Raw genomic sequence first — 26,458 nt, 5'->3', positions numbered from 1 at the left:
CATCCGGAGGGCCTACTGACATCCAGAGGGTCTACTGACATCCGGAGGGCCTACTGACATCCGGAGGGTCTACTGACATCCGGAGGACAAGAATTTGACAGAACATTACTTTGGAAAACAACTGAGGCACTCATTTGTCCTCCTTTGTCTTGGATTTTGGAACAAGGCACAGGTTTCCCCTCCCTCTGTTATAAGACAGGGTCTTACGGGGTAGAGTCTGGTCTTGAACCCGTGATCCCCTGTCTCCTCCATCCTGAGTACAGAGCTGATTAAAGGCATGTGGCACCATGCCCAGGTTTTTAAAAAAACATATAATCTTGCTATGGACCTAGGCTAGCCTTGAACTCACTATGTAGTCCAGGTTGGCCTCAAACTTGCAGTGCTCCTTTTGTCTTAGGCTAGGACGGCAGGCTGTGACGCCACCCCGACAGGCCCTTTCATTTATGATATATTGGGGTGTTCTCTATAAGTAAGGTCTAATCCACAGTGAAAATAGGATTTTGACTCTGAGCCTAAGAGGCATCAGTTTCTGGGTCCTGGAGATAATTCTAAAATGTCAAGTAGTCTATTCTTACATATTTATTTATTTGTTGTATAAGTAGACATGAGTGTGTGTATGTGTGTGTGTGAGAGAGAGACATACATGCCTTCACATGTGTAGGAAAGCCAGAGGACAACTGAGAACTGACTCCCACTGCTGTCCTCTAATCTCTATATGCACGGGGCATGTCCTTGCACCATGTGGGTCTTCGGGATGGAATATAGATCATTAGGTTTGGTGGCAAGTAGCTTTACCCACTGAGCCATCTCCACAGCCCAAGTGCCAAGTATTGTAGAATCTTAAAGTCACATATGTCCCTGCCATTCCGTAGGCTCCAAAAGGGCTCCAGAAGGGGTTGTACATAGGGACCCTGCCTGTCCCTGACTGAGGGGGGGGTCATGCTGGAGCTGGAAGACATGCTTTACTGCTACAATCAGGACGGGGGAGAGGTCACTGGGCCATTAGCCGCCTCCACGGGTGTAGCTGTCACCTTTCAAATGTGACAAGCTCTCTGTTGATGAGAGCATCAGAAGAGAGGCAGGTGGACTCTGTCTCCGCACCAGGAAGACACATTCCAGCCTCTTCTGGGAGATGATGTGAGAACTAGGGCAAGAGTGTGCTTTCAGAGCAGACTTAACTGGACTCTGAACTTGGCTCCACCTATCACTTAAATCGGGAGGTCTATCACAAGGTCAGTTTACTGCTCCCGAGGCTCAGTTTCCTCATCTGCAAAGTGTGGCCTAATTAAACCTACTTCAGAGTGCGGGGAATGTTCTAGATTGTTAATGTCAGTATATATCATAAGCCCTCAAAAACGAGTGATGCTGGTACCCACTCTATGCCTACCGATCTCCCGAGGGCTGTTGGGCTAGGGTGAGTACATCAAGTGGCAGAGAGCCAATCAGGGCAGAAAGCATAGGTGTTGGTGACATGCACAACGGGGGAGGGCAAGCGTGAAAGGAACTCGTGCTACCAGAGGCTGAGGGCAGGGGCTGGGGAGTGGGCGTCGGCCCAGGCGTGGGTTTAGTGGTTATCCTGGAATCTCAGGGTGCAGGAGTCAAGGCCAGAAGCTCAGAGACAGTGTCCACAGCCTGGAGGGTACCAGGGGAAGAGTGAGGGAACGTAAACCACAGACCTTTAAGTTGAGGAACCCGACTGACTGGCCTTCCTGGCAGGCCTGCTGCAGGTTGCTTGTCGGGAAGTTCCTGATGGCTAGCCTCTTTGGTACCCATTCCCACAGAGGGGCCCTGGGCCGTTTGTTCCTCGCCAGGGGCCCCAACCACTGTAGCCCTTTCCAAATCCTGTTCCTTCGGTGTGCTGGCTTTGATTTCCACATGGAACGTGAACTCAGGAGCAGCCTCGTGCCCTTCCTCCACGGGCCCCGTGCTAGGCCCCTCCGGCTGCGAGGCCTGGGTCTCTGTGGAGACTTTGGAGAAGAAATCGGCAGGAAGTGGGATGGAACCCTCAGCTGGGAACCCAGGCATGCCAGCAGTCTCCCCCGAGACAGAGACAGAGCCTGCCTTAGGGGCTGCGCTGCCAGGAGCCAGGGAGGCCTGGGAGGGAGGGGAGTCCTGGGACGATTCATCCACGGTGACATCTTCATCCACCTCCTCCTCCTCCTCACTCCCCAGCCTGTTCTGGCCCCAGCCTTCCTTCTGAGGTGGCCCTTGCTGCAGCAGCTCAGAGGCCAGGTGGCTTCTCTCTACATCCGCAGGTCTTGTTCCCGAAGGCTGGCATGTAGCCTCTCTGAGGCCTTGTGGCAGGAGGGGAGCCCCAGATATGCTAGGCACCTGTTGGCCGGTCCAGTCTGAGATCCCTGAATCTGGGGCCTGGCCTTCACGACGCCCTGGTTCGACAAGCAAACTTTGTGAGAAAATCTCGACCTTCTCCGGTTCTGTGTGGAGATACCCAGCAGAGGAAGATTTCAGAATGGGCAGGCCCTCCTGGGCAGCTTCTGGTCCCTGAGCTTGGATGGGCTCCTGAGGACCAGCTAGTGGAGGAGGGGCTGGACAGGTGGGAGGCTTCCGGGGGACAACGAGTGATTGATGGCCGAGCCCAGAGCATCTGACCATTTTTCAGCTAGTGGTGGCAGGGAGACCCCAGAGAATTCTGCGCTCAGTCCAAGCTAGACTTGAACACCACCTTCCTGCTTAGAAGCCTCTCAGGCATCTCTCTGCTGGCTGGGCACTCTCACCTTCTCAAGGTTTGGAGAGGCAGTGGTGGCAAACGGTTATCAAGAGGAAAGATATTGTTTTAAAGGGCACCATAGCACTTGCCATAAGAATAGACCTCTCAAAGGTATTGGGACTCCTCTAACAGAGACAGGAGCCTCTTTCAGACCCAGCTCATTGTCTTTCTTTACTTGGAATGAGCGCTCTCGTGGTCTGTCTGCCTCTAGCTTGCTGTAATACTCTCTCTGGGCTTCAGTTTTCTTTCTGAAAAGGGAGACTTGGACTTAGTGACCTCTGAGGTCCCTCTGGTGTTTGGCTGGCCCAGAACCTGCTGGCATCTCTGTGGCTGTCCAGCGTGTGATTATGGGCTCACCTACCATTGCCCTTAGAAGATTCTGGGCTCCATCTCAGATGGCCTTGGCTGGGTTATGACAATGGCCTGCCTCTCTGCCTCTCTCTCTCTGTCTGTCTCTCTCTTCTCTCTGAGGAGGTGAAACCAGCGGGTGCCATAAATCACCCAGCCTCTAGCCCTGCTCCGACAGATTTGAAAAAAATGCCCAAGCTATAACCATAGGGATGGAGTCTTTGTTAAGAGGCCTGCCTCACAATTCCTGTACATGGAATGGCAGTGCATTTATAGCTCTGTGGTCATCCTTCACAGGCTGTCTTTTGCCTCCTGTGAGGCAGGCGCACTGGGACGCCTGATCTGACTGCTCACCCAGCACACCTTCCAACAACTCGTCGAATCTAAGCATGTCTTTGTGGTCCCCTCCCCCTCAAAAAAAGAACCCAGGGTCAGTCATGTGATAGCCATGTGAAACCCTCTCTAGGGTATTTGACTGTGCACCGAGGATGCTGGTGATGGGGGTCCACTTTGAGGTCCTTAATAAGCACCCTCTGGTTCTGTTTGAATGCTAGCTGGTGGCAGCATCTCCTGAACCGAAGGCTGGCCTTAAACTTACTATGTGGCCAAGGATGACCTTGAACTCCTTATCTTCCTACCTGTACTTCCAAGAGTTGAGATTACAAGCATGTGCCACCACCCTTACATAACTGAACTTTCTGACCATCTTATCTAGTCCCCACAAAATATCCCAATCATCTCCCCAATTTTCTTTAATCATAAAGGCCTTGGGGATATAGAAACTGGATTAGGGGCAGGAAGGGGAGGGGAGGACATGTGTATTCTCACACGTGTGTAACTCTGGACACACATAATATGTACACTGTATCTCTGCCTCTACCCCAGTGGGACTTGGCATGGCTGGCTCACCCACAAGGGACCCAATGCTGCCCTGATCCTCCTTCCTTATGGCAGTTACATTCAATTATGGTTCCAGTATTGTAAGGAGAAATTAAAGCTTTAAACCTGTGCTGACTAGGAAGAAAAGTTATGGGCCTAAGAATCCATCACAAACTGGCCACATAGGCCTGGGAAAGAGCAAACAAGTTGTTAGATATCATAAGAGCTGGCAGGTCAAGAAGACATAAAACTATAAACATAGAGGAAAACATTAGGCAAACGAGGACATGTCCAAGGCCCAGACCTGCAAAGACGTGCCTGGCAGACACTAAGTATGGACCATCTGGTCCTCTCAGATATGGTTTAAGGTCAGATGCTTTGTTGACTCAGATTAACACCAACCTTAAGAATTTTCCACTCTGTTCTGCACGTAATAGTTAATATTTGAACTAGCCAATCATGTATGACCACACTGATCTCTTTGTTCCCTCAGACCTTTTCCCTATAAAAACCCCTAACTTTCAAGCCTCGTGGTCGGCTCCATTATCTCCTGCGTGAGATAGGTGTGGTGCCGAACCAGGGCGTCCTGAAAATTAAAATATACCTCTTGTAATTACATCAAGATGTGGTCTCTCGTGATTCCTTGGGTGTACGTCCTCCTGAGATTTGAGTGGGGGTCTCCCCCAGGGGTCTTTCAGTATCAAGGCTATCACATGAAGTATTAAGCTGATCAATGAAGTATTCCACATACACCAGCTACTGTCTGGAAAAAACACCAATTTCTGCTCCTTATCAGGTAATTTACTGAGGCCTTTGGTCTGTTTCAAGGAGGAAACCAACATGGATTTGGGCTACTGAGCACCAGCTGGCTCACAGGCCAGAGGCCAAGACAGCTATGGACCACGATGCCACCCAACAGATTTGGTCCTCTGCTACCTTCAAAAAATGCTCCCTAGGCTGGGCAGTGGTGCGCACTTGGGAGGCAGAGGCAAGCATATCTCTGAGTTCAAGACTAGCCCCGGTTTACAGAGAGAGTTCTGGAACAGCCAGGGATACACAGAAAAACCCTGTCTTGAAAACAAGCAAAAAACTAAACTTCACCCCTCAAAAAAAAGAAAGAAAACAAAAGACTTACTAGAAATTATTTTTGACTGGGGTGTCCTGGAGTCTGATATTCTGTAATATCTTCAAAGACTCCATTGAAGTTGAGACAAGGCCCCAAACATACACAGTAAACATACACCGTAAGCATACTTCACTGTGTATGCAAACTGGTGAGGAACCTAAGTGTATTTAAAACTCGTAGAAGGAGCTGGGCTGGGAGGACCATCGATGAGGCTCCCAGGGGACTGTAAAGTACTCAGTACATATGAAGCAGGGGCCAGGATGCAGCTTGGTAGTTAGAATGCTTGCCTGGCACAAAGGAAGCTCTGAATTTGATCACAGAACCACATAAACCGGGTGTGGCAGAACATACTTCTCCATTGGAATACCTCAGCATTCCAGAGAAGGTGGAAGTAGGAGGGTCAAACATCAAGGTCATCCCTGAATACAAAAAGAGGCCAGATCCGGCTACAGGGATCTTATCTCAAAACAAAACCTTGTTTAGATTCAGGCTCACTGGGAGTAGTGGAGGCACATAAGGAAAATAAGTCCCTGGTAAACACAGGGCCATGACCAAATGTCTCCCCAGGTCCTCCTCAGAAGTCTAGCGTCCAAGTCACTTAAAAGGTGGCGAGCTCCACTAGAGATCAGTGGGGCAGAGCCCTGCACGGCAGCCAGCACCACTAAACAAAAGACCAATCCCTTATCACTTTATCTGGAGCAAAGGACACCACCTCCCAGTTCCTCTGCGGTCCATAAGCCTGGCTGCTAAACAGGACACTCTCAAGTTCATTTATCCAGAAAAATGGAAGAAAAAAAAAGAGCCAGCTCATGCACATTTCCTAAAATGAAGACTCTCTAAGGTTAAAAAAAAAAATTCTTTTAAAAAAGTGTATCTGTGACACACAGCTGCAGAAAGCTACTTATCTTGAACACAACAATTTGGTTCCCGAGAAGAAGACTATAATAAGGTATGAAGACTGCAGAGAAGAAAGCTCGAATGGACAAGTTCAGTGGTGATGTGATTGGCAGGCCAGAGGGCACCCTGTGGGTGGAAGCATCACCCACTGAACTCATCCCCAGACTAGGCGAGACCTGAAACCAGGATGGTATCAGAAAACTGTCTGTGCCTACAGAGCTCTGCTTCGATACAGGCAGCTCCCTCAGGTCCCATCCCCCTCCTCCCAATCTCGGAGGCCTAGAGGCGATTGGGGCCACTGACCTTGAGTCACGTGCCCAGCGGCTTGGTCCTCCAGGTTCGGGGTGTCTCCAATGCCTGCTTCTTCAGCTGGTCCAAGGCAGCAAAGGGAGAGGACAGAAGGGAGACTGTTATTCTTGTTGCAACCCATGCTCTCCGTACCTGTGTTCCTCATGTGAAATGTGTGCACATGTGTATCGTGCAGGGCCATCTGCAATGGCCACAGCTAGGGACAGTGGTGACGGCAGGTGCCTAAACAAAATCTGCAGCACTCACATCCCTTCTGGGTGACTGTGACCTAGGAGGAAAGAGCTTTTCCATAGGAGTCCAGGGACCTGCTGCCTTGCCTGGGTTCCCGCAAAGATGCCAGGACTTAGGGGGTCACAGATGAGTCATAGTGGCGCTGCCTGCCCTGGCAAGCACTTTGGGAGGACTGGGGTTCAGGGAGAGATTGTGCTTGATGCTGTGTACCCAGGAGCGACCACTTGTCTGAGCCTCTATTTCCTTATTGGGACCTTAAGGAGGGACCCTGGTTTGTCTTTGTAGGAGGATGCTGAAGGCCTGGAGACATGAAGGAGGTGCTCATGAGAGGTTAAAATTTTCAAACAGAACATAGAAGAATGGGAGACCAGCTCCCAGGACATAGAAGAATGGGAGACCAGCTCCCAGGACATAGAAGAATGGGAGACCAGCTCCCAGAGCTTAGAGACCTGAGCGGCCTGGCAGGAAAAAAGAAAAATGAGGTAGCAAACAATTGCCAGGTGGCTAACCTGCTTCTGAACCCTAGCACAAGCCAGCACCAATCAGAGACTACCCTGTACTTTCCCCTGCCTTAGTTTCCCCCTTTCCTCTAGCAACTGTGTGGGTATAAAAACCTGTTTAAATTTTTGCTTGGTGCCAGACCCCTGCGAGGGATATGAGTTTCACCCCAGCTAGCTGGAATAAAAAGCCTTTTGCTGATTGCATCAAGTACGTGGTGTCTTGGTGGTGTTTGGGGTCGCTGTTCCTGAGCCTTGAGTGTGGGGTCCTTCCCCCCATTTTTTAAAGAGCTCTAACACTCCAAGGTGCTCCGCTTCTCCTCTTTAAACCTGCCGCCGCACATCACGCCTAAAACCAGCACTACCTGCCTGGAGCAAGGCCAACAGGGCCAATGGACAGCTTTTCGAGGCCTTTGGGTTCTATTTAAGAAGCCAACAGTCACCTTAAACAAAGAAGGCTAAGGAAGTTCCCGACCACATGGGCAGGACCCAAGTCAGTAACCACCAATCTCAAGAACAAGGGTAAACCAGCACCCAGCAATGGGATGACACACACTAGCCTAGAGGGGGGTTTATAAAGCTAGTGGGCCCACCCGAGTCTGCTGCGTCCCAAAAGCAGTCACACAGTGCCGGCTGGGCCACCAGCCTTGCCTCTGCAAGCCGGCACACTAGCCAAGGTGAGCACACAAGGAAAGAGCCTGAGTCACTGCTTGTCACAGGTAGCCAGACGGTGGTCGGAGGGTGTGGCCACAGGGAGGTGGCAGTGAATTTAGCAGCTCTCCACCCACTGGGTTATCAGCTCAGACACGTCTAGGTCTTTTGTGCTGCTTTTCTGGTGACTGTTCCTTGTCAGATAACACAGTTCCGGCCACATGTGGTGTCAACCGCCAGGAAGGCAAAGTCCAAGGGTGGACCTGGTCTGAGCAAGGTTGAGGAAATGGAAGTCAGACCCAGAGGGACCACACATCCAGCTAAGCAGTCACGGAGTCCTTAGCAGACACAAAGAAGCATTCCGGGACTCCACCACTGCCTTGGCACTAAGAGAGTCTATTCATCTTCCCATGCTACTGCACTATTGTGATATCCTGCCCCTGATGTGAGGCAGAAATGGTGAGGGACGGTAACATGTCTGAGCTCAGCCAGGGCCAGGGCAGAAGGCACAGCAGGAGTTGGTATCTCTACTGGCTTTGAATGTTCCCAGGGAGGCACGAGGTTCCCTGCTCTCCTAAGGTAGAGAGTCAGTCACACAGCACCCTTGAGCAGCTTTACTGAGCACCAAGAAGCAGCAAACGTGTGCCCCAGCAAGTACAAGCTGAGGTCCTAACTCCATCAACAGCTGGGAACATTATTGACTCTAAGCCCACCAAGAGGTAAGCGGCCTGGGGCTGGATTGGCGCTGTAGAGTCTTGCTATGCAGCCCATACTGGCTTTGCATTCACTATATAACTCAGCAGGCCTTGAACTCTTGACCTTCCAACTTAGCCTACCAAATGTTATGATAATAGTCATGTGCTGGCATGCGTAGCTTGGCCCCAGGGTCTTGAATGCACCACCCAGAGAGACACTCGGCTCCTCTTCCCTCTGGCTTGCGGCCTGCCTGGGGAAGGGCTGAATCTTCTATGGTGGCTGAGCAAAGGTGCACTGTGAGTCTGCCAGCAGGCTGTGCAGCCAAGGGCACTGGCCCAGCAGGCTGTGCAGCCAAGGGCGCTGGCATCTTCACCATAGAATTGTGGGTACAGGTCAGAGATGGCATTAGGGCATCTTAGATCATGCCTAATGGGCCACTAGTTATCTTCCACATAGGTGATGTTGTGGTAGCTGGGTCCCAGAGAGGAGGGATGACGCATCCTCAGGATCTGATGCAGAGGAATCCATCTTTACGGAAGCAGGAGCTAGGAGCTGAAAGGGGAGAACCTGGAAGGATTCTAGAAAGGTCTCTGCGGTCGCTAGTCTTCACAGTCAACTCTAGATCAAGAATCACCCAGGGGCTGTTGCGGTCCATTTGTGGCTATGTTTGAAGATGCATATAGATAGGATTCACAGAAGGGAAGACCTGCCTTGAAGGTGGGTGGTACCACCCATGGACTGGGGCAGGAGCAGTAATGAACAAACACAAAGGAAGGAAGGAAAAATCACACCCAAGGCTACACTCCTCTGGGCTCTCTATCCACCACAGGCAGCTACCACAATGCTCTGTCCAAGGCCACACGACCAAACAGCTATGAACTCCCTGAGCCCACAAGCCAAAACAAAGCTTTCCTCACTGAGTCATCTCTGTCAGGCATCTGGACACTCAGGGAAGCCTCTAAGCTCCTGCAGAGATGCCAAGCAGCCACTGCCTCCTCCTACCTACCCGCCCCACACTAGCTCAGAGCAGAGGCTGGTTTAGAACAAGGTTGTGGGCCTGGCTGTCATATCTGACTGGCCCTTCGGATGAGCATTTATAAGCGGTGAGGTTTTCTTCCCTGTCATCACACATAGCATGGTGGGGAATGCCCTGGGAATCATGTATGCTAAACCAGGCACTCCACCACGTAAGTGAGCCACACCGTGGCCTTGGCTGGCTGTTTTGAAAGACCATGAAGATTATAAAGCATTTCTGATTACCCAGGAGAAGTGGGAAAGTCTAGAGTTTTCATCCCAGATGGAGGACAAACTTCTTCAATGACAAAACTTTGAAGAGGGTCTGGAGAGATGGTTCAGTGGCTAAGAGCACTGACTGCTCTTCCAGAGATTGTGAGTTCAATTCCCAGCAACCACACGGTGGCTCACAACTATCTGTAATGGGATCTGATGCCCTCTTCTGGCATGTCTGAAGACTGTTATAGTGTACTCATTTACATAAAATAAATCTTTAAAAAAGAACTTTGAAAAAATAGCTAGAAACGAAAAGAATCACGTGACCCATGACCTTACCCTGTAAGGTGTCCTATGGCCTTCAAGCATCCTTTATGCTCAAGGCTGAGGCCTGGCCAGGCTTTAAGAACATCTAACTCTGGCCAGGTGCACGCCTAAATCCCAGTACTTGGGAGGCAGAGACAGGCAGATTTCTGAGTTCAAGGCCAGCCTGGTCTACAGAGTGAGTTCCAGGACAGCCAGGGCTATACAGGAAAACCCTATCTCGAAAAACAAACAAACAAAAAACATCAAACACACTTTGCAAAGCAGAAACACATTTTGGAAGCCGAGGTGGCCCTACAATGGTCACTCTCTGTGGATGTGCAAGAGAAGGCTTGCTATAGGTGCCTAGGGAGCTCACTCTTCATTGTCAGCTTGCTGGAGCTGGAAGCACCTAGAGATACACCTTTGGGCACATCGAGATTTAACCGAGGAGGGAAGACCTACCCTGAATATGGGTGTCACTATCCCATGGGCTGGGGTCCTGGGGAAAAAGCAGAAAGCCAGCTGAGCACCAGCATTTGCTGCTGTCTGCTTCCTGACGGCAGATGCAGTGTGACTGCCACCGAGCCTTCCCCGTCACACAGAGTCCATCCGCTCCAACAGAGAGCCCTAACAGACCCTAAAGTTGCCTTAGTCTGACGTTTTGTCACCGCAAGGAAAGGAGTGCCTGGCACAGTTGCAGAGAGGCCCTCCTCAGTTAGGGTGTTCGAGTCTGCCTCGGTGATGGTGATCAGGCATCTCTCAGTAGGTAGCTGAGCAACTTGGGTTCATCCTGCTAACTGTTGGGTTCTTTGTGAGCACATGGAGGACGGCACAAAGGGAAGGTACTAGGAGCTCTGGGCTGTGATGATTCTTGCCTAGCCGCCCCACACACTCAGGATGACTTAGAAGGACTGAGCGCCTGAGCCCAGAGCTCTTTCTGCTGCTTCACTGCCCAATTCCTTATCGTCCACATAGGTGGAACAGACTAAATTGACCGAGCAGGCAGGCAGCACAGCCCAAAAGATGGATCTGATGTCACTCCAGCGCCATTCCATTAGACCTTCAGAAGGATGCAGTTATGTAGTTACTATAGCGTGCTTGGTGCTCCTGGGGGTCAACTGTCCCCTAAAGGTGACCTGCTACTTACTGTAGCTGGAACTGGAGAAAGTGTGAGGAAAGCAGAAAACCTTCCCCAGAGAATCCTGTTGAGAACCTACCTTCCTTCTTTTCCTTCTGTCTGTCTGTCTGTCTCTCTTTTGTTTTTTCTTTTTTTAAAAAGATTTATTTATTCATTTATTATATATAAGTACACTGTAGCTGTCTTCAGACACTCCAGAAGAGGGCATCAGATCTCATTACAGATGGTTATGAGCTACCATGTGGTTGCTGGGATTTGAACTCAGGACCTCTGGAAGAGCAGTCTGTGCTCTTAACCTCTAAGTCATCTCTCCAGCCCTCTGTTTTTTGTGCTTTTTTTTTTGTTGTTGTTTTCCTTTTGAGACAGGGTTTCTCTGTGGAGCGCTGACTGTCCTGGAACTCACTCTGTAGACCAGGCTGGCCTCGAACTCAGAAACCTGCCTGCCTCTGCCTCCCAAGTGCTGGGATTAAAGTCGTGCTCCACCACTGCCTGGTATTCTTTTGTTTTTTCAAGACAGGGTTTCTCTATGTAGCCCTGGCTATCCTAGAACTCACTCTGTAGACCAGGCTGGCTTCGAACTCAGAAAGCCGCCTGCCTCTGCCTCCCAAGTGCTGGGATTAAAGATGTGCGCTGCCATGGCCCGACCAGAACCTTTCTAATAGGCACACTGACTGAGGTGGGGACCAGCAGGAATCAGATGACTCTATAGCTTTGTGGGAAGCAGTTAGATTCCAAGGCAGCCACCGCTAAGTAACCAGGATCCCCAGAGCCAGACCGCTAACTCATCTCCTGCACCTGACTATGAGGATGACCTGTCCAAGGCAGGTCGTCTGGGCCCTGGCAGCCCCAGGGCTTACCCTCACCTGTGGTTCCTTCTGGGATCTCCGAGTGGGGCTGGGCAGCGGCCTGCTTGTCGGGAGCTCTCTCATCCACTAGGGGCGCAGTCACGTCTGGAAACCACCAATAGTCACCCTTCAGCTTATACAGGGGGGCAGTGCAGGGAGGGGGGCCTGCCAGCCACATGCAAGAAAAGCCAGCTCAAAGCAGGGCCACGGTCTTCCTGCCCATCTCCCCAGGAAGGACACTAACTGTACTCCCTGCCTGGAAAGACTGGAGGGGTCGAGTAAGTACAACAAGGGATACAGCCTGGCTCGTGGGGTTTGAAATCCTGAAAGCAGCTGCGAGATCCTTACCGCGAGGCAGGGGGCCGCGGCTGGGGCTCTCAGGCAGTGTGAAGAAGCCGAGAGAGAGACTGAGTCTCGATTTTTCTGTGGGGCTTTGAGTTAGCCCTCGGTCACCTCAGCCTTTGTTTCCACATGTATAGAACATGAGTGCCACCTCTAGGTGACCTTTAAAACTTCTACCACTTCTAGCTCCCTGCCCCCAACCTCCTCACATCCAATTAAAAGGCACAGACTTCCTTGGGTGGCTATGACCAGGCCAGATCCAGTTTCCTTGATGAGGCCAGAGATAAGAGATCACAGGGCAGGAACTGGGAACATCTTTTCAAGGCAACCACTTTAGCTCCCCCGGAACCCTCCACCTCTCCACTAGGTATGGGAGGCACGCCCAAGGAGTGGCTCCTTTCAAGGAATTCCCAGAATTCCACACAGCTAGTCCACAAAGGCTATTTTCCTTATGATCCTGTCTGGTACAGATAAAGCAGCTAGTAGAGCCCAGCCCGGGCTGCCTCCCTCCCAGAGGTGAGTGAGGCACGTGGGGGCCCACGCATGGACAGGCCCAGACTGCATGACTGGGTTGTTTCTTCCTGGACAATGGTGACAGAGTACTGAAAGCCACGTTTGAGAAGTCCGGCACCAGCTTTGGCTCCAAGGCTTTCTCAGGGTGGCAGACAGCTTGTAGAACTGTTCTAACAGGATGAGCGGGAAGTGTCTCGCATCACCGGTTTTCAGAAGGGCAAAGGAAATCTAGCCAGGAGGTTCTCACCAGGCTAAGGGCCATACCACCTGCACCCTCCAGGGATGAGCCAGCATGCCGAACAATTGGCAGGAGCTTGCCAGCCACGTTCTGGATTTATCCAAAGGCAGATGCTGGGGGAGGTGGCCTGGCCCAATTCTCACTATGTTCAGGGCTGCAGAAAGGCTCAGAGTGGAATCTCCAACCACTTTGGAAGGCTGGAGAGGTGGAAGGACAGATGTTATGGACTTTAGTTAAAAGCTGTTCTCCATGTTCCTTTTCCTTGATTTCTTCCTACTCAATGGGTTGAAAAGCAAGGTAGGGATAATCTTGGAGCCCACGGTGGCCAGAGAGCCATTCTGACCAGTGAATGAAAGTGGAAACTTCCAGGAGGAACTTATACTAGAAAGTTCTTGATTTAATTCTGGCAATACATCTGGCTTCGGGGTTCTTTTGGCGACTTTGTTTTGCACTTTTTTTGTTTTTTCTTCTCTCTCTCTCTCTCTCTCTCTCTCTCTCTCTCTCTCTCTCTCTCTTTTCCCCCCCACCCCCTCTTGGTTTTTCGAGACAGGGTTTCTCTGTGTAGCCCTGGCTGTCCTGGAACTCACTCTGTAGACCAGGCTGGCTTGGAACTCAGAAATCTACCTGCCTCTGCCTCCCAAGTGCTGGGATTAAAGGGCTGCGCCACCACCGCCTGTCTTTCATTCATTATTATGGAACATGTGTGTAATATATCTGTGGCCACATGCCATCACAATGTATGGAACTTTTTTTTGGTTTTTCGAGACAGGGTTTCTCTCTGTTGTCTTGGCTGTCCTAGAACTCACTCTGTAGACCAGGCTGGCCTCGAACTCAGATATCCACCTGCCTCTGCCTCCCAAGTGCTGGGATTAAAGACGTGCCACCACTTAAAGGGCAGCTTTGTGGCGTCGGTTCTCTCCTTCCTCCTTTACAAAAGGTTCTGGGGAATTGAACTCGATCCCCAGGCTTGCCTGGTAAGCACCTTTATCCTCTGAGCGGTCTCACCAGCCATGGTTCTTGATCCACGGCAGATGACGATGGTGCTTGGGAGTGCAGCAGCCACTCTTCAACAACAAAGCAACAGTTCAACCACGCAGGATGGCAGAAGACAAATACAGAAGCATATACACGGCGTTAGGGAGCGGTGCCCATGTCTGGGTATCTTATGATTGCAAGGCAATTGAAAGCCTTTTCAGTTGGTAGAGCTTTTGGGTTCCAGCAGCCAAAAGTGGTTGTATAACTAACCCACATGAGAAGCAAGACAGCCGGCCGACCAGGGAGCATTTCAGGAGAGAGACAAGAAGCTTCACGTCAACCCAGACACCACACATCTGGAGTGAACAGATCACAAGAAATGAATCACACTCCATGTCCAAAGTCCAGAGCCCAAGAAACGAAGATGCCACACCAAAACCTGCTCCGAAAAGATGAGCCAGGAGACGTCTGACCTGCCCCCCGCTCCGCGCCCCCCACCCCCAGGCAAATGAGCATTCTGGTCTTTGAATTCCTGAAAGAAAAGTAAGGTGAAGACTTCTGAGGGGGTCATGAAGGGTAGCAGATGCAGGACGGGGAACCCTATTGAGCCGCGTGTGAGCCTCGCTGTGCTACACAGACCAGCTTCTTCAAGCATGGAACATCCAGGACAACACGCACGATAATGATCCTCAAGGAGCACACTGTAGAGCCAGACATAGAAGCAGGTCCCAGCTCCCATTGCTCTGCAAAGCACTGAGCAAGCGCATCTCAGCCAGCAGGAACGGAAGCGGCGAGTGCAGCCAGGAGGGTGGCACACAGTGCGCAGGCGCAACCGCGCAGTGGCTTTGGGAGGGGAAGCTCAAAGCAAGGTAAGCAGAAGCTGAAGGAAGTGGTGGGAGTAGGGAGGCCCCACCTTCTGCAGTTGGAGTGCTCTTAGCATCGGAGGTCTCCGACCCTGGTTCCTCCGATCCATCATCGGCGGGGGGCTGTGGGGGAGACTCTGGAACATATACAGTGAGCCCTCAGATCTCAGTGGGAACCTGAGAGCTGTGTCCTATTGAGCTGCAGTCTCTTTAGTGTGGGTACTGTAGTCCAATGATCAAACCACGAAGGGACCAGCAGCCCCAACACAACCATGTTCCATTCTTGGGGTCCCTGGATGAGGATGTAGGTGAGACAGGGTTTCTCTATGTAGACCTGGCTGTCCTGGAACTCACTCTGTAGACCATGTTAGCCCCGAACTCACAGAGATCGGCTTGCCTCTGCCTCCTGAGTACAGGGATTACAGGTGTGCAACACCACCACCCAGAGTGAAGATACACCAAAAGGTGTTAATCAACCAGGTTCAACTGACAATGGGCCTGGAAAGCCTGCTCCTGCGTGGGCAGGAAGCCCTCTCCTGTCTTCCCAGTGGCCTCATCGCTCAGCTCAGTGAATTCATTAACCTCAGTTTCATGTATTGGCTGAAGGAGTTTCTTTGCTAACTCCCCTATGCCTTCATTAGCGTGGCTGCCCTGGAGGCAGGTGTAATGCTCTTTGCCCGGCATGTGAGACGTCGTGGGAGGTGGCCATTCTAGTGGGGTTTACTTCACTTTGTGTGGTGGTTTGAATTTGCTTGGTCCAGGGAGGGGCTAATTAGGAGGTGTAGCCTTGTTGGAGGAAGTGGGTCACTGTGGGGCTGGGCTTTGAGAGACTTTCCTCCTAGCTGCTAGCCAGACAGTCTTTCTGTTCGCCTTCGGAACAAGATGTAGAACTCTCAGCTCCCTCTCCAGCACCGTGTTTGCCTGCGTGCCACCATGCTGCTTCCCGCCATGATAACAATGGACTAAACCTCCGAACTGTCAATCCCAATGAACTGTCAATCCCAATTAAATGCTTTCTTTTATAAGAGTTGCTGTGGTCATGGTGTCTCTTCACAGAAATAAAACCCTAACTAAGACACCCATCAGGTTCAGGCTGAACATCCACTGTCCTGGCAAAGAGGGGTCCCACCTGGAGCCCATTCCATCTGATATCCTTGAAAATAGAATTCTGAGAAATAATACAAAAAACAAAACAAAACAACAACAAAAAAAAGAAAATAGAATTCTGATAGAACTCAGGACAGAGTTGTGCCCACCTAGGAGGCTACATCTTTCTTACTCATGAGACGCCTTGAAGAGGAAGCCATACACTCATGATTTTCTCAACCATGTGAAGAGGAAGAACCATTCTCAGGTACAGCATGTGTGAGGCTGCGCACACATAGGTGAGGGGCTATTGGCCCAAGGACCATGCATGGCAATGCTGTAACACAAGAAATGGCCCTTGGGATGGGTGTGGTGGTGATGCATCTAAAGCCAGCACTCAGGAGGCAGAGGCAGACAGATCCACGAGTTTGAGGCTAACTAGGGCTACATAGTAAGTTCCAGCATAGTTAGGGCTATGTAGAGAGACCGTCTTTCAAACAAACAAATAGCAAACAGACAGGCACCTCTCCGTCCTTGGTGATGACTGGACAAAGCATGGAGCATGTTCAAGTCACAAAGCTGCTGAGGATCGTGTCAAGGAGGTCTAGATTAGATGAGATGGTGTGAGGTCCTCAGGGAACTACAGAAAGCCATGTGAAGCCTGGCCAGGGCCATGAGGAATCAATGGGTGGGGGGCACTGAACATGGATGGTACTTGCTAGGTGGCAGTGGGGCTGGGACATTCAGTGGAGATGAAGGCTGTTCCTTGGGCAACAGTGAGATTCTGGGCTTCTAGGGTGGTGGAGGGGCATCTGGTTCTATGTACAAAGCAGAACACAAAGAAGAGAGGCAAATGGAATTCAAGTACACTGAGGGGTGAGACACCTCCCAGCCTCCCTCAGAGCACAGGCAAAGAAGGGCCCTTTTCATATTTTCTTTTGTTTTGTCAAAGTATCTTAGGTTAGCCTCAGACTCACTATGGACTCCCATCCTCCTCATTTACATGGTCTTTGGAGGGAGAGAAGAGGAAGAAGAAGGGCCCTTCAAAGGCCTGTAAAATGTTACACATCAGCACCTTTTAATTCTCAAGCCCGTGTGACCACTTCCCCTACTCCATAGTCTTTCTGGCTGCAGTCTACTCACAACCCAGTGTTTAGCATCCACTTAGACACTGTGTATTCAGCGTGTAGTCTCTCGTCATTGTTCAAACAGTCTTGTGTCACTCACTTATCTGAGCTGTTGCTGGTACTGTGGTACCTCCTGCCAAGTCAACGCTGTCACTCCATGCCTACAAACAGCTCATTCTAAACCCTCGGTAAGTGAGACTTAATTTGATGAGAATTTCTTTAGGTGTCCTTGGCTTCTCTAGGGAGAACTGTTCTAGGTAGGACAGCACACTCTTGTTTCACAGCATGTTCCAAGAATCAGCAATTCCAATGTCCTCTCTCTCTCTCTCTCTCTCTCTCTCTCTCTTTCTCTCGTGTGTGTGTGTGTGTGTGTGTGTGTGTGTGTGTGTGTGTCCCTGAGCACCCTCATAGCGCTTGCACACACGCACACAGTGAAAATGGACAACCATTCCCTTTGAAGGCGTTTAGAAGAGTTCGAGGCCAAGTCAACATAGGCAGAAGACTACATTTTAGACTCTGCAGAGACCAATGCAGTTTTAACTAATTAAACTAAATCTGGGCAGTGCTTTAAAAATTCACATCCATTATTTTTGTTTATGCATATGTATGTAAGTCTGTGAATGCAACGTAGGTGTAGGGTGTCAGTTTTCCAACAGTGGGGTTAACAGCTTCTGTGGGTTGATTAACGTGGGTGCTCAGGTCCCCCAGGAGAGCAGCAGGTGCTCTTAACCACTGAGCCATCTCTCTAGCCCTAAGACAGTTTGAGACTGGATCTCTCTATGTAGTCCTGGCTAAACTTGAACTCATTCTACAAACCAGGTTGGCTTTGAACTTGCAGCAATCCTCTTGCCTCTGCCTCTTGAATACTGGAATTACTGGATAGTGGCAACCTGATGCAGTTCATTAACGAGGATATACTCAGAATCCTAGAGTGACACACTCTTGCCTGACCAAGTCCAGGTGGCCAGGTTTGTGTAGCTAAGGACTCAGAGAGGCTCCTGTAGAGCCCAGAGTGACAACCTCTCCCCCACTTTGTCACACTATCTGAGGAGGTGACCATTCAGCACCCTCACATTTTTACTTTTCGTAGTCCGTTTGAATTAATGAGACATCCCTCTCCTGATGCTCTAGTGCTATAACGTATGAACAACTCCTTTAAAATCTAGGACTCGAACCCTTCCTGTTAGCCCCCGCTGAAGCAAACACAGACGGTGTTGCACTGTGACTGGCCAGTTGTGTATGGCCGCCCACTGACCTTTTAAGCCATGGTCCATGTCTCCCTCTTGGTCTTGGAGCAGAGTGTAATCTCCGGCATGGTCTTCCATTGTGTCAAACTCCTGGCGGGGTTCAGCCATACTGGTTCAAAGCCTGGAGGTAAAAAGGCAACGGAGTTGGTTACGGATGGGGTGCTGAGTCTACGGACCTGACTTCTTAGGGCAGTGGAGTTGGGGACAAGGAGAGAGCCACCCCTCCCCAAAAGTCACAGCAGGAGAGCCTCAGTGTCCCGATTTCCCATCCAGCAAAACCAATGCCCAGTCCCATTGAGTGTTTAGCATCCCCCACTAAAGCAGGGGACACGTCTGTCTCCTGTCATCTGCCATCTCATTAAGTTCATAACCATGAGAAGACAGGCCAATGAGGCAGTGACTTACAGTCCTTCCCTATTCTTCCCACGTCACTGAGAAGTGCTGTTGACTTGTAAGTAGTTCAGTAGCTATGGAGGGAAGGTGACTGCAGGGCCTCTCTCCTCAGGAAAGGAGGCTGGGAGGAAGAGAGTGGTTGCTTTGTCCTGTGAATGCCAGCTGACTATGGTCAGGACTATGGGACCCAGGCCCCTGTGCATGCTGCGCTTGCATCTTTATGGAGGCAGCACCCTGCCTTGCATCTCGACGGGAAGATCTGCCAGCACCCTCCTCCTCCAGCCCCTGCATGTTCACCCAGTGAGTGATGAATGGAGTCAATTGCAGGGCATGGCAGTGTCTGGAGGAGGATGAAGCTGCTGCCTTGCACTGTACTCACTGACAGAGACAGCACCAAAGAGGTACCCTAAGGTGAACTTAGCTGCAATGTGCAGGGTTAATGGGAATGTAAGAGTACCTGCTGGCATGGGGGTGACAACCATGTCCAAGGGGAGAGTTCAAAAGCCAGAGCTAGATGTGGGTAAAGGAGATGGAATGGAAGACATAGGCACGGGAAATGTGGCTTAGAAACTGGTAGATTGACTTTCTTTTTTCTTTTTTTTAAAAAGATTTATTTATTCATTTAATGTACATGAGTATACTGTTGCTTGTCTTCAGACACACCAGAAGATGGCATCGGATCCCATTACAGATGGTTGTGAGCCACCATGTGGTTGCTGGGAATTGAACTCAGCAGTCAGTGCTCTTAACTACTGAGCCATCTCTCTAGCCCTAGACTGACTTTTAGAGTGCAGTTAGGCAGGGGATTAGAATCCATAAGTATACTAAAGGCTCAAGGGGACAGGACAACCGGGGCTGTTCTGTTGCTGAAGAGCATTGCTTGAGAGAAGACGCCCCTTCCCCAAGGCTGCATTTTCCTAACTGGTGAGTCAACTCACGTTGCTTTGATTGGGTGTATACTGCCGTGATAAAACATTATGACCAAAACAGAATCCGAGAAGAAGAGGTCAGCCGGGCAGTGGTGGCGCACGCCTTTAATCCCAGCACTTGGGTGGCAGAGGCAGGCGGATCTCTGGGTTCGAGGCCAGCCTGGTCTACAGAGTGAGTTCCAGGATAGCCAGGGCTACACAGAGAAACCCTGTCTTGAAAAACCTCAGAGAGAGAGAGAGAGAGAGAGAGAGAGAGAGAGAGAGAGAGAGAGAGAGGAGGTCGATTTCATCTTACAACTCCCAGGTCACACATCACGGAGGGAAGTCAAGGCAGGAGCTCAAGGCAGCAACTTCAAGGCAGGAACTAGAGCAGAGGCCACAGAGGAATGCCTTGAACTGGCTTGCTCTTCATGGCTGGCTCAGCCTGCTTTCTCATACAACTCAGGACCACCAGCCCAGAGGTGGCACTGCACATGGTAGGCTAAGCCTGCCCATGCCAATCATCAACCAAGAGAACACCTCACAGACGTGTCTACTGACACACTGATGGAGGCATTTTATTAATAGACATTCTTCTTCTCGGATAACTTTAGCTTGTGTCAAGTTGAAAAACAGAGCAAAACACAAACACCAGCTCTGACTTCCATTAAAAGTATATTTTTTCATGAGTTTTTGTTTTTATGTTTTTTTAAAAAAGAGTTTATTTATTTAATGTATATGAGTACACTGTCATATGGTTACAGGTGGTTGTGAGCCACCATGTGGTTGCTGGGAATTGAACTCAGGACCTCTGGAAGAGCAGTCAGTGCTCTTAACCGCTGAGCCATCTCTCCAGCCCTTTGTTGTTTTTGTTTTTTTTTTTTTATTGTTGTTGTTTTTGTTTTTTTAAACAAAGCTACTTTTAATACTTTGAGGTGTGCCCCACAGAAATAAAAGGCACCGGGGAGGGGTAACCCTCCCCCACCCCAGGAGTGGCCCGGAGGGAGAGAGGCTACCTGAAGGAAGCACAAAAAGAACTCGCTGCAGACTCAGGGCAAAGGGAATGCCATTGGTGGGGGGACCTGTGAGCACTACGGGAAGAAACTGGAGCACGGTGGGACTGGCTCCAGGCTGCTTGGGGGTTCCTCCTGCCTGTTTGTCATGTTTTGCTTCTGCTGCACGGTCTCCTAGTCCTCTGATCGCAGGCAGAAGCCCTTCTCCTCGGTGCTTTCCCTAAACCGAGTCGCTCTGCTTCTTCGTGTTCTTCTGGCCAGCAAGCTCTCCCTGTTTACCACAGGTCATGGAGACAGCAGCGGCTCCAACCTGCCTCTGTAGTATCTTGGTTTGTTTTTTTGAGACAGGGTTTCTCAGTGTAACAGAGCCCTGCTATCCTGGAACGAACTCTGTAGACCAGGGTTTTTTTTTTTTTTCAATACAGAAGTATTGCACTTTTAAAAATTATTATTAATTTATTGGCGTGTGTGTGTGTGTGTGTGTGTGTGTGTGTGTGTAAGTGGAAGTCAGAGATCTTTTTTATTTTATTTTATTTATTTTTTTATTTTTATTTTTATTTTTGGTTTTTCGAGACAGGGTTTCTCTGTGTAGCCCTGGCTGTCCTGGAACTCACTCTGTAGACTAGGCTGGCCCCGAACTCAGATATCTGCCTGCCTCTGCCTCCCAAGTGCTGGGATTAAAGGCGTGCGCCACCACCGCCCGGCCAGAGATCTATTTTAGGTGTTATTCCTCAGGCAACACCTAAACTCACTCTGTAAACCTGGCTGACTTCGAACTCACAGAGATCCACCTGCCTCTGCCTCCTGAGTGCTGAGATTAGAGGCCTGCGCCAGAGCCACCTGGCATGTATTATCTTTTGAATCAGTGTGTGTGAAAGTGTGCATGCACACTTTTGTGTGCGAATGCCACTTAAGTGTGCCTAGGTGCCTCAGGATATGGTGGACAGGAGAGGCCAACCTTGGGAGTCCATCTTCTTTCTCCACATTATTTGAGACAGGGTCTCTTACTTTCTTCCCACTGTGCATAGCTGGCTAGGTCCTCTCAGCCATTTTCAGTCCCATCTTCCAATGTGCCTGCCATAGGAGCACCTTGATTACAGACATATGCTCTCGTGTCTAGCTTCATGTGGTTTCTGGGGATTTGAACTCAAGTCTTGACGCTTGTGCTACAAGCACTTTATGCACTGAGCCATCTCCTCAGCCCTTCATTGTACTTTTGAGGCCTGGGTGAATCCTTAAACTCTCAATCCTCCTGCCTTAGCCTCCTGAGTGCTAGGATGAGCAGATGGCCAGGCCTGTCTCTTCTCCAGTGTATTTTCGTTTCTTTTAAAAGTTATTTTATGTGCATTGGTATTCTGCCTGCCTGTATGTATGTGTGAAAGGGTCAGATCCTCTGGAACTGGAATTACAGATACTTGTGAGCTGTCGTGTGGGTTATGGGAGTTGAACCTGAGTCCTCTGGAAGATCCACAGTGTTCTTAACCGCTGAGCCATCTCTCCAGTCCTTTCTCCAGTATATATTTTATACTTTCCAAATAATAATAACAATTTAAAAATCTGCAAATAGGGGGCTGAAGAGATGGCTCAGTGGTTAAGAGCACTGGCTGCTCTTCCAGAGGTCCTGAGATCAATTCTCAGCAACCACATGGTGGCTCACAATCATCTGTAGTGGGATCCGATGCCCTCTTCTGGTGTGTCTGAAGACAGCTACAGTGTACTCATATATATAAAATAAATAAATAATTATTTAAAAAATAAATAAAAATCGGTAAATAAATGAGCTATCAGCAAAAATCCCTGCACAGTGACCCCTCTCTCTGTTCTCCCATCCAAGTACCAACCAGGTCTACCTGCGTAGATTCCATGATCAGAGGAGACAGCCCACATTCAGGGTGGTATGTGCATGGACACCCTGTATTCTCAATGTGGAGTTTTGCTTGCTTTCCCTGTTGGACTGTCTTCAGCTGTTTCTAGAAGTTTCCATATATTCCAACTCGGGAGCTGGAGAGCCTAGAGTCACTTAAGCATATGAGCGATGCTCTGCAGTTTACCCGTAGATTAGGGACTGTGGTCCAGGGTGAGTCTGCCTGCTCAGGTGTCTCATTAAAACCCACGCACACAACATAGGCCAGACCTGGCTCCTAATGATCCCTCTGCCCCTGCACACATCCCACCAGACACGCCTCCCCCCACGCCCAAGCAGGATGAATTGCAGGGTCCGTGCAGAAATTAAATCATCCTTAAAAACGCAGGCTACTAGTTACTATGTAAAATAAATAAACCGTGCACATCTCAAGGGTCACTATTTTCCTTTGTGGGGGATGGGGAAAACTGTATAAATAGGGAATGTCCTCAGTCCTGGGAGGGCAGGTGTCCTTAGGATCCTGCTCCTTCTTTATACCCTCCACGACTGGGCTTGGTCAGCTGGGGTTTCAGGACCTAGGAGCCAAGCCAAGCCGGGGATGGAGTGCCATGGTAGAACACTAGCTTAGCATGTACAAGGCCCTGTGTTCCATCTGCATTGTAGGGAAGGCAGAATTAAGAGAGAAGAGGAAGCAAGGGAGGGTGATGAGAAAAGAAAAGAATATTCTGAAACACACTTGAGAGTCCACTGGACCAAACCCCAGAAAGAGCAGATCCCTGGAGAGCAAGAGGAACGACACTTTCCCCAGCCTTACAAGTCACATGGATGACACAGGAGTGGAAGAGGCCCATGGGACCCCTGCCTCAGATGGGTTGATGCCTCAGAGCCCCAACCTGGCACCAGGAAGTATCTACCAGACACCTGCTAAAGAGAGGAGCTGTTGACAGTGTGCTCCTCATAGGCCCCTGGGGAGCCCTTGTAGGCTATCCTTTTAGATAAATATCTCCATTGACATTACTATTAATTGTCATCTTAACAGATGGATTTCCCAGACCTTTGGAGGCCCAGGATGTGCAGATGGAGCCCCAGGTTCTTCTGTCTCTGAAGAACCGAAGCTTCTCAGGCTTAAAGACATTGGCTCTTCTGTCTTCTGTAGAGCCCATCTGCCATCTCAGGTGGCCCCCTAAAGTGTCAGGAGGTGGACAACCCTCCTTGCTGACCTCTCTGAAACCCTCCTGGGGCCCTGCTTGCTCTCTTGAATTTGTCTGCTATTTTCCCTCAGCTTCTTTCCATGGCAGAGCCTCTGAGCTCACCGTAAACCTTTAGGTGGGCAGGATGAGGATCCCTGATAGGCCGAGGACATGACTGATGCCCTCTGACTTTCAACCCTGCTACCTTGGGAGCAAGGTTCCCAGGAGTGCTGGGGTCTGGGGAGTGATTCCCCACCTGGGGCTTCAACTTGCAGAAGTCTATAAATACCAATTAGCGGTTCCCTTCAGGCTTCAGAAGGAAGCCCCGGTCTTTCCTAGCTCCCAGATCTTCCAACCTTCCTCCCAAGGGAGACCGGGACTTCCCTGGACTGCAGACTGCCCTAGTCTGGGGGCGTTTCTTAGCCGGGGTTGGAGCTACAAGACATTTCTTCATTGCTTGGGACCTGCTCCTGGCAAAAAACGGTTTATAACCAGCCCTTGAGTTTCTGGAGAGCTTCTTGGGTAAGAGAGGGGCCTCAACACCCTTGGGTAGCTGCGTAATTAAATAGAATGGCTTCTAAACTCCAGCCCCTGCAGTTTACAGCATCATCTCTGAAGTACAACCACGCCAGAAGAAATAATTAGCACCTTCTCATATCCGAGGAAACAGGCTCGGAGATGTTGAGTAACCCGCGTAGCTAGGGCAAGCAGAGTTCGAACTCAGATCTTTTGCCACTAAAACCCATTTCTAAGCTACTGTGCCACATCGCTCGCTGCGTTTCCCACACACCATCGTTCTTCTGTAAAAGGGCAGTAGGAGCGGAATTCAGGGAAAGCCGAAGTGAGGCTGGACTGGGGTCTGTGATTCAGTGCTGCAGGCGCCTTTGAGACCGGGACCCAGCAGGTTCCTGGGGGTGGGGTGGGGTGGGGGACCGCGGTGCTTCGCGCAGAGCCGAGTGGAGCTTTCTGCCGCGCTCAGGCCTCGCTAGGGGGCGCCAGACGCCAGACCCGGGTTCAGCTCGGACACAGGCGCTGTGACTCAGCGGATCTGCCACGGCCAGGTTCTGCTCCTAAGGAAGGAGGGATCGTCCTCACCAGCCTCGGGTTAAAAACCCAAACTGGCCTCGGTTAAAAGGGAGGACTGCATTGCTTTGTGAATGTATTGAAACATCACATTTACATCATGTCCATAAAGTGTTGTTTGTTTGTTTTTCTTTTAACAACAACAACAACAACAACAACAACAATAAATCCCAACTGGGAGTGGTTACACACACCTTTAACCCCAGCAGCTTGAGAGGCATAAGCAGGCGGATCTCTGGGACTTCGAGGGCATCTGAGGCTACTTACCTATATATACATACAAACACATGTGTCTCAACAAACAACCCCATCTCCCCAAAGAAACCCACTAAATCAAAACTAGAGAGCAGGCAGACTTGGTAAAAAGCAAGTAGAGTTTCCAAATGACCTCCCAATGGATATTGCTCTCAAGAGTTATTTTTGACCACAGCACTAGCAAGGCCACCTGGGACTACATAGTAAGACCTGGTTGAAAAACAAATCAAGGGCTGAGCTGGGCTGTGGTGGCACATGCCTTTAGTCCCAGCACTTGGGAGGCAGAGGCAGGTGGGTCTCTTGAGATTGAGGCCAGCCTGGTCTACAGAGTGAGTTTCAGGACAGCCAGGGCTACACAGAGAAACCCAGTCTGAGGAAAAAAAAAAATCAAGGGCTAAACTGATGGCTCAGAGGTTAAGAACACTTGTTGCTTGGGAGGCAGAGGCAGGTGGATTTCTGAGTTCGAGGCCAGCCTGGTCTACAGAGTGAGTTCCAGGACAGCCAGGGCTACACAGAGAAACCCTGTCTTGAAAAAACAAAACAAAACAAAACAAACAAACAAACAAAAAACACTTGTTGCTCTTGCCTAGAGGACCAAGGTTTGGTTCCCAGCACCCACCTGGTGGTTCACAACCATGCCCAATGCTGTTTTCTGATCTCTGTGGGCACAGGCATGCATGTGGCACATTATGTACATGCAAGTAAAACACCCACCCTTCCATATAAAGTAGGGAAATCTTTAAAAAGAGGCTTTTTTTTTTTTTTTTTTTTTTTTGCCTATACACTGCATCTCCCCCTCTGCTTCTGTTCTGTTCCATTTGAACCTGTCAGGGTCTGTAGGCAGGAGCCAGGATTCTCCTAAGGGCAGAAACCATGTTTCAAGCGGTTCCTGGTATTGATTTATTTAATGACTATAACAGCTAGTTACTATGCTTGCTACCATAGGTGGCTTAGAAAGATTAATTTGTTGAAGCTGTAAAGAAAGTCTCCCAAGAGAGCCAGGGTTCAAAACCCAGCACTTGGGAGATGGAGGGAATTTCAGGCTATCCTCAGCTACATGTCAAGTTTGAGGCTAGCCTGGGTTATATGAGTTAGATGACAGCTAAGGAGTGTGAGCACATTGGCTCAATGAAAGGGACTCCCTGGATTCATCTGAGGACCTTCTCCTTGTACTCTAGAAGCAAATGTCTGTGGTCCAGCTCCTGCAATTTTCTACACAAAGGCCGATGCAGCAGCAGGCAGTCTTGTCACCACTGGAGCCAAGGCATCGAGGAAAGCCTGCCCATCAGGACACAGAAGAGCCAGGGGATCAGGCTGCAATGAAAGACAAGAACATCTTCCAAGGCTTAAATGCATGCCCTCTTGAGGCCAGGTCCTGGCAGCTCAGAAGTTACATATCCTTTTGGATGTCATTGCTTGTCTCTCTAACAAGGCAGGTGAGGACAGGTGCTCTGCAAGGCTGACCTCTGAGTTCATGGTC

The 26,458-nt window shown here is 50.0% G+C and overlaps 1 protein-coding gene across 4 annotated transcripts in view; it reads right to left on the bottom strand.

Moving 5' to 3' along the window:
• Positions 1 to 26,458, bottom strand: part of Mapt (microtubule associated protein tau) — a 102,820-nt gene that overhangs the window by 30,957 nt on the left and 45,405 nt on the right. For 2 of the 4 annotated variants that reach the window (XM_031350975.1, XM_031350977.1), the window contains exons 2-3: positions 18,281 to 18,393; positions 6,282 to 6,347 (exon numbers count right to left, since the gene is read on the bottom strand). In XM_031350975.1, coding sequence (XP_031206835.1) covers positions 6,282 to 6,347; positions 18,281 to 18,380 — 166 coding nt within the window. In that variant the 5' untranslated portion in view covers positions 18,381 to 18,393. Of the gene's footprint in view, positions 1 to 1,676; positions 2,629 to 6,281; positions 6,348 to 11,899; positions 11,987 to 14,862; positions 14,950 to 18,280; positions 18,394 to 26,458 lie in introns of those variants that run through there. The other 2 variants (XM_031350978.1, XM_031350974.1) reach the window with 2 other exon arrangements.

This window comes from Mastomys coucha, unplaced genomic scaffold, assembly GCF_008632895.1.
Source record: "Mastomys coucha isolate ucsf_1 unplaced genomic scaffold, UCSF_Mcou_1 pScaffold5, whole genome shotgun sequence".
In the NCBI taxonomy this organism is placed as follows: domain Eukaryota; kingdom Metazoa; phylum Chordata; class Mammalia; order Rodentia; family Muridae; genus Mastomys; species Mastomys coucha.
Note: the sequence above shows the minus strand (reverse complement) of the source record. Positions and strands in the feature narration are given on the sequence as shown.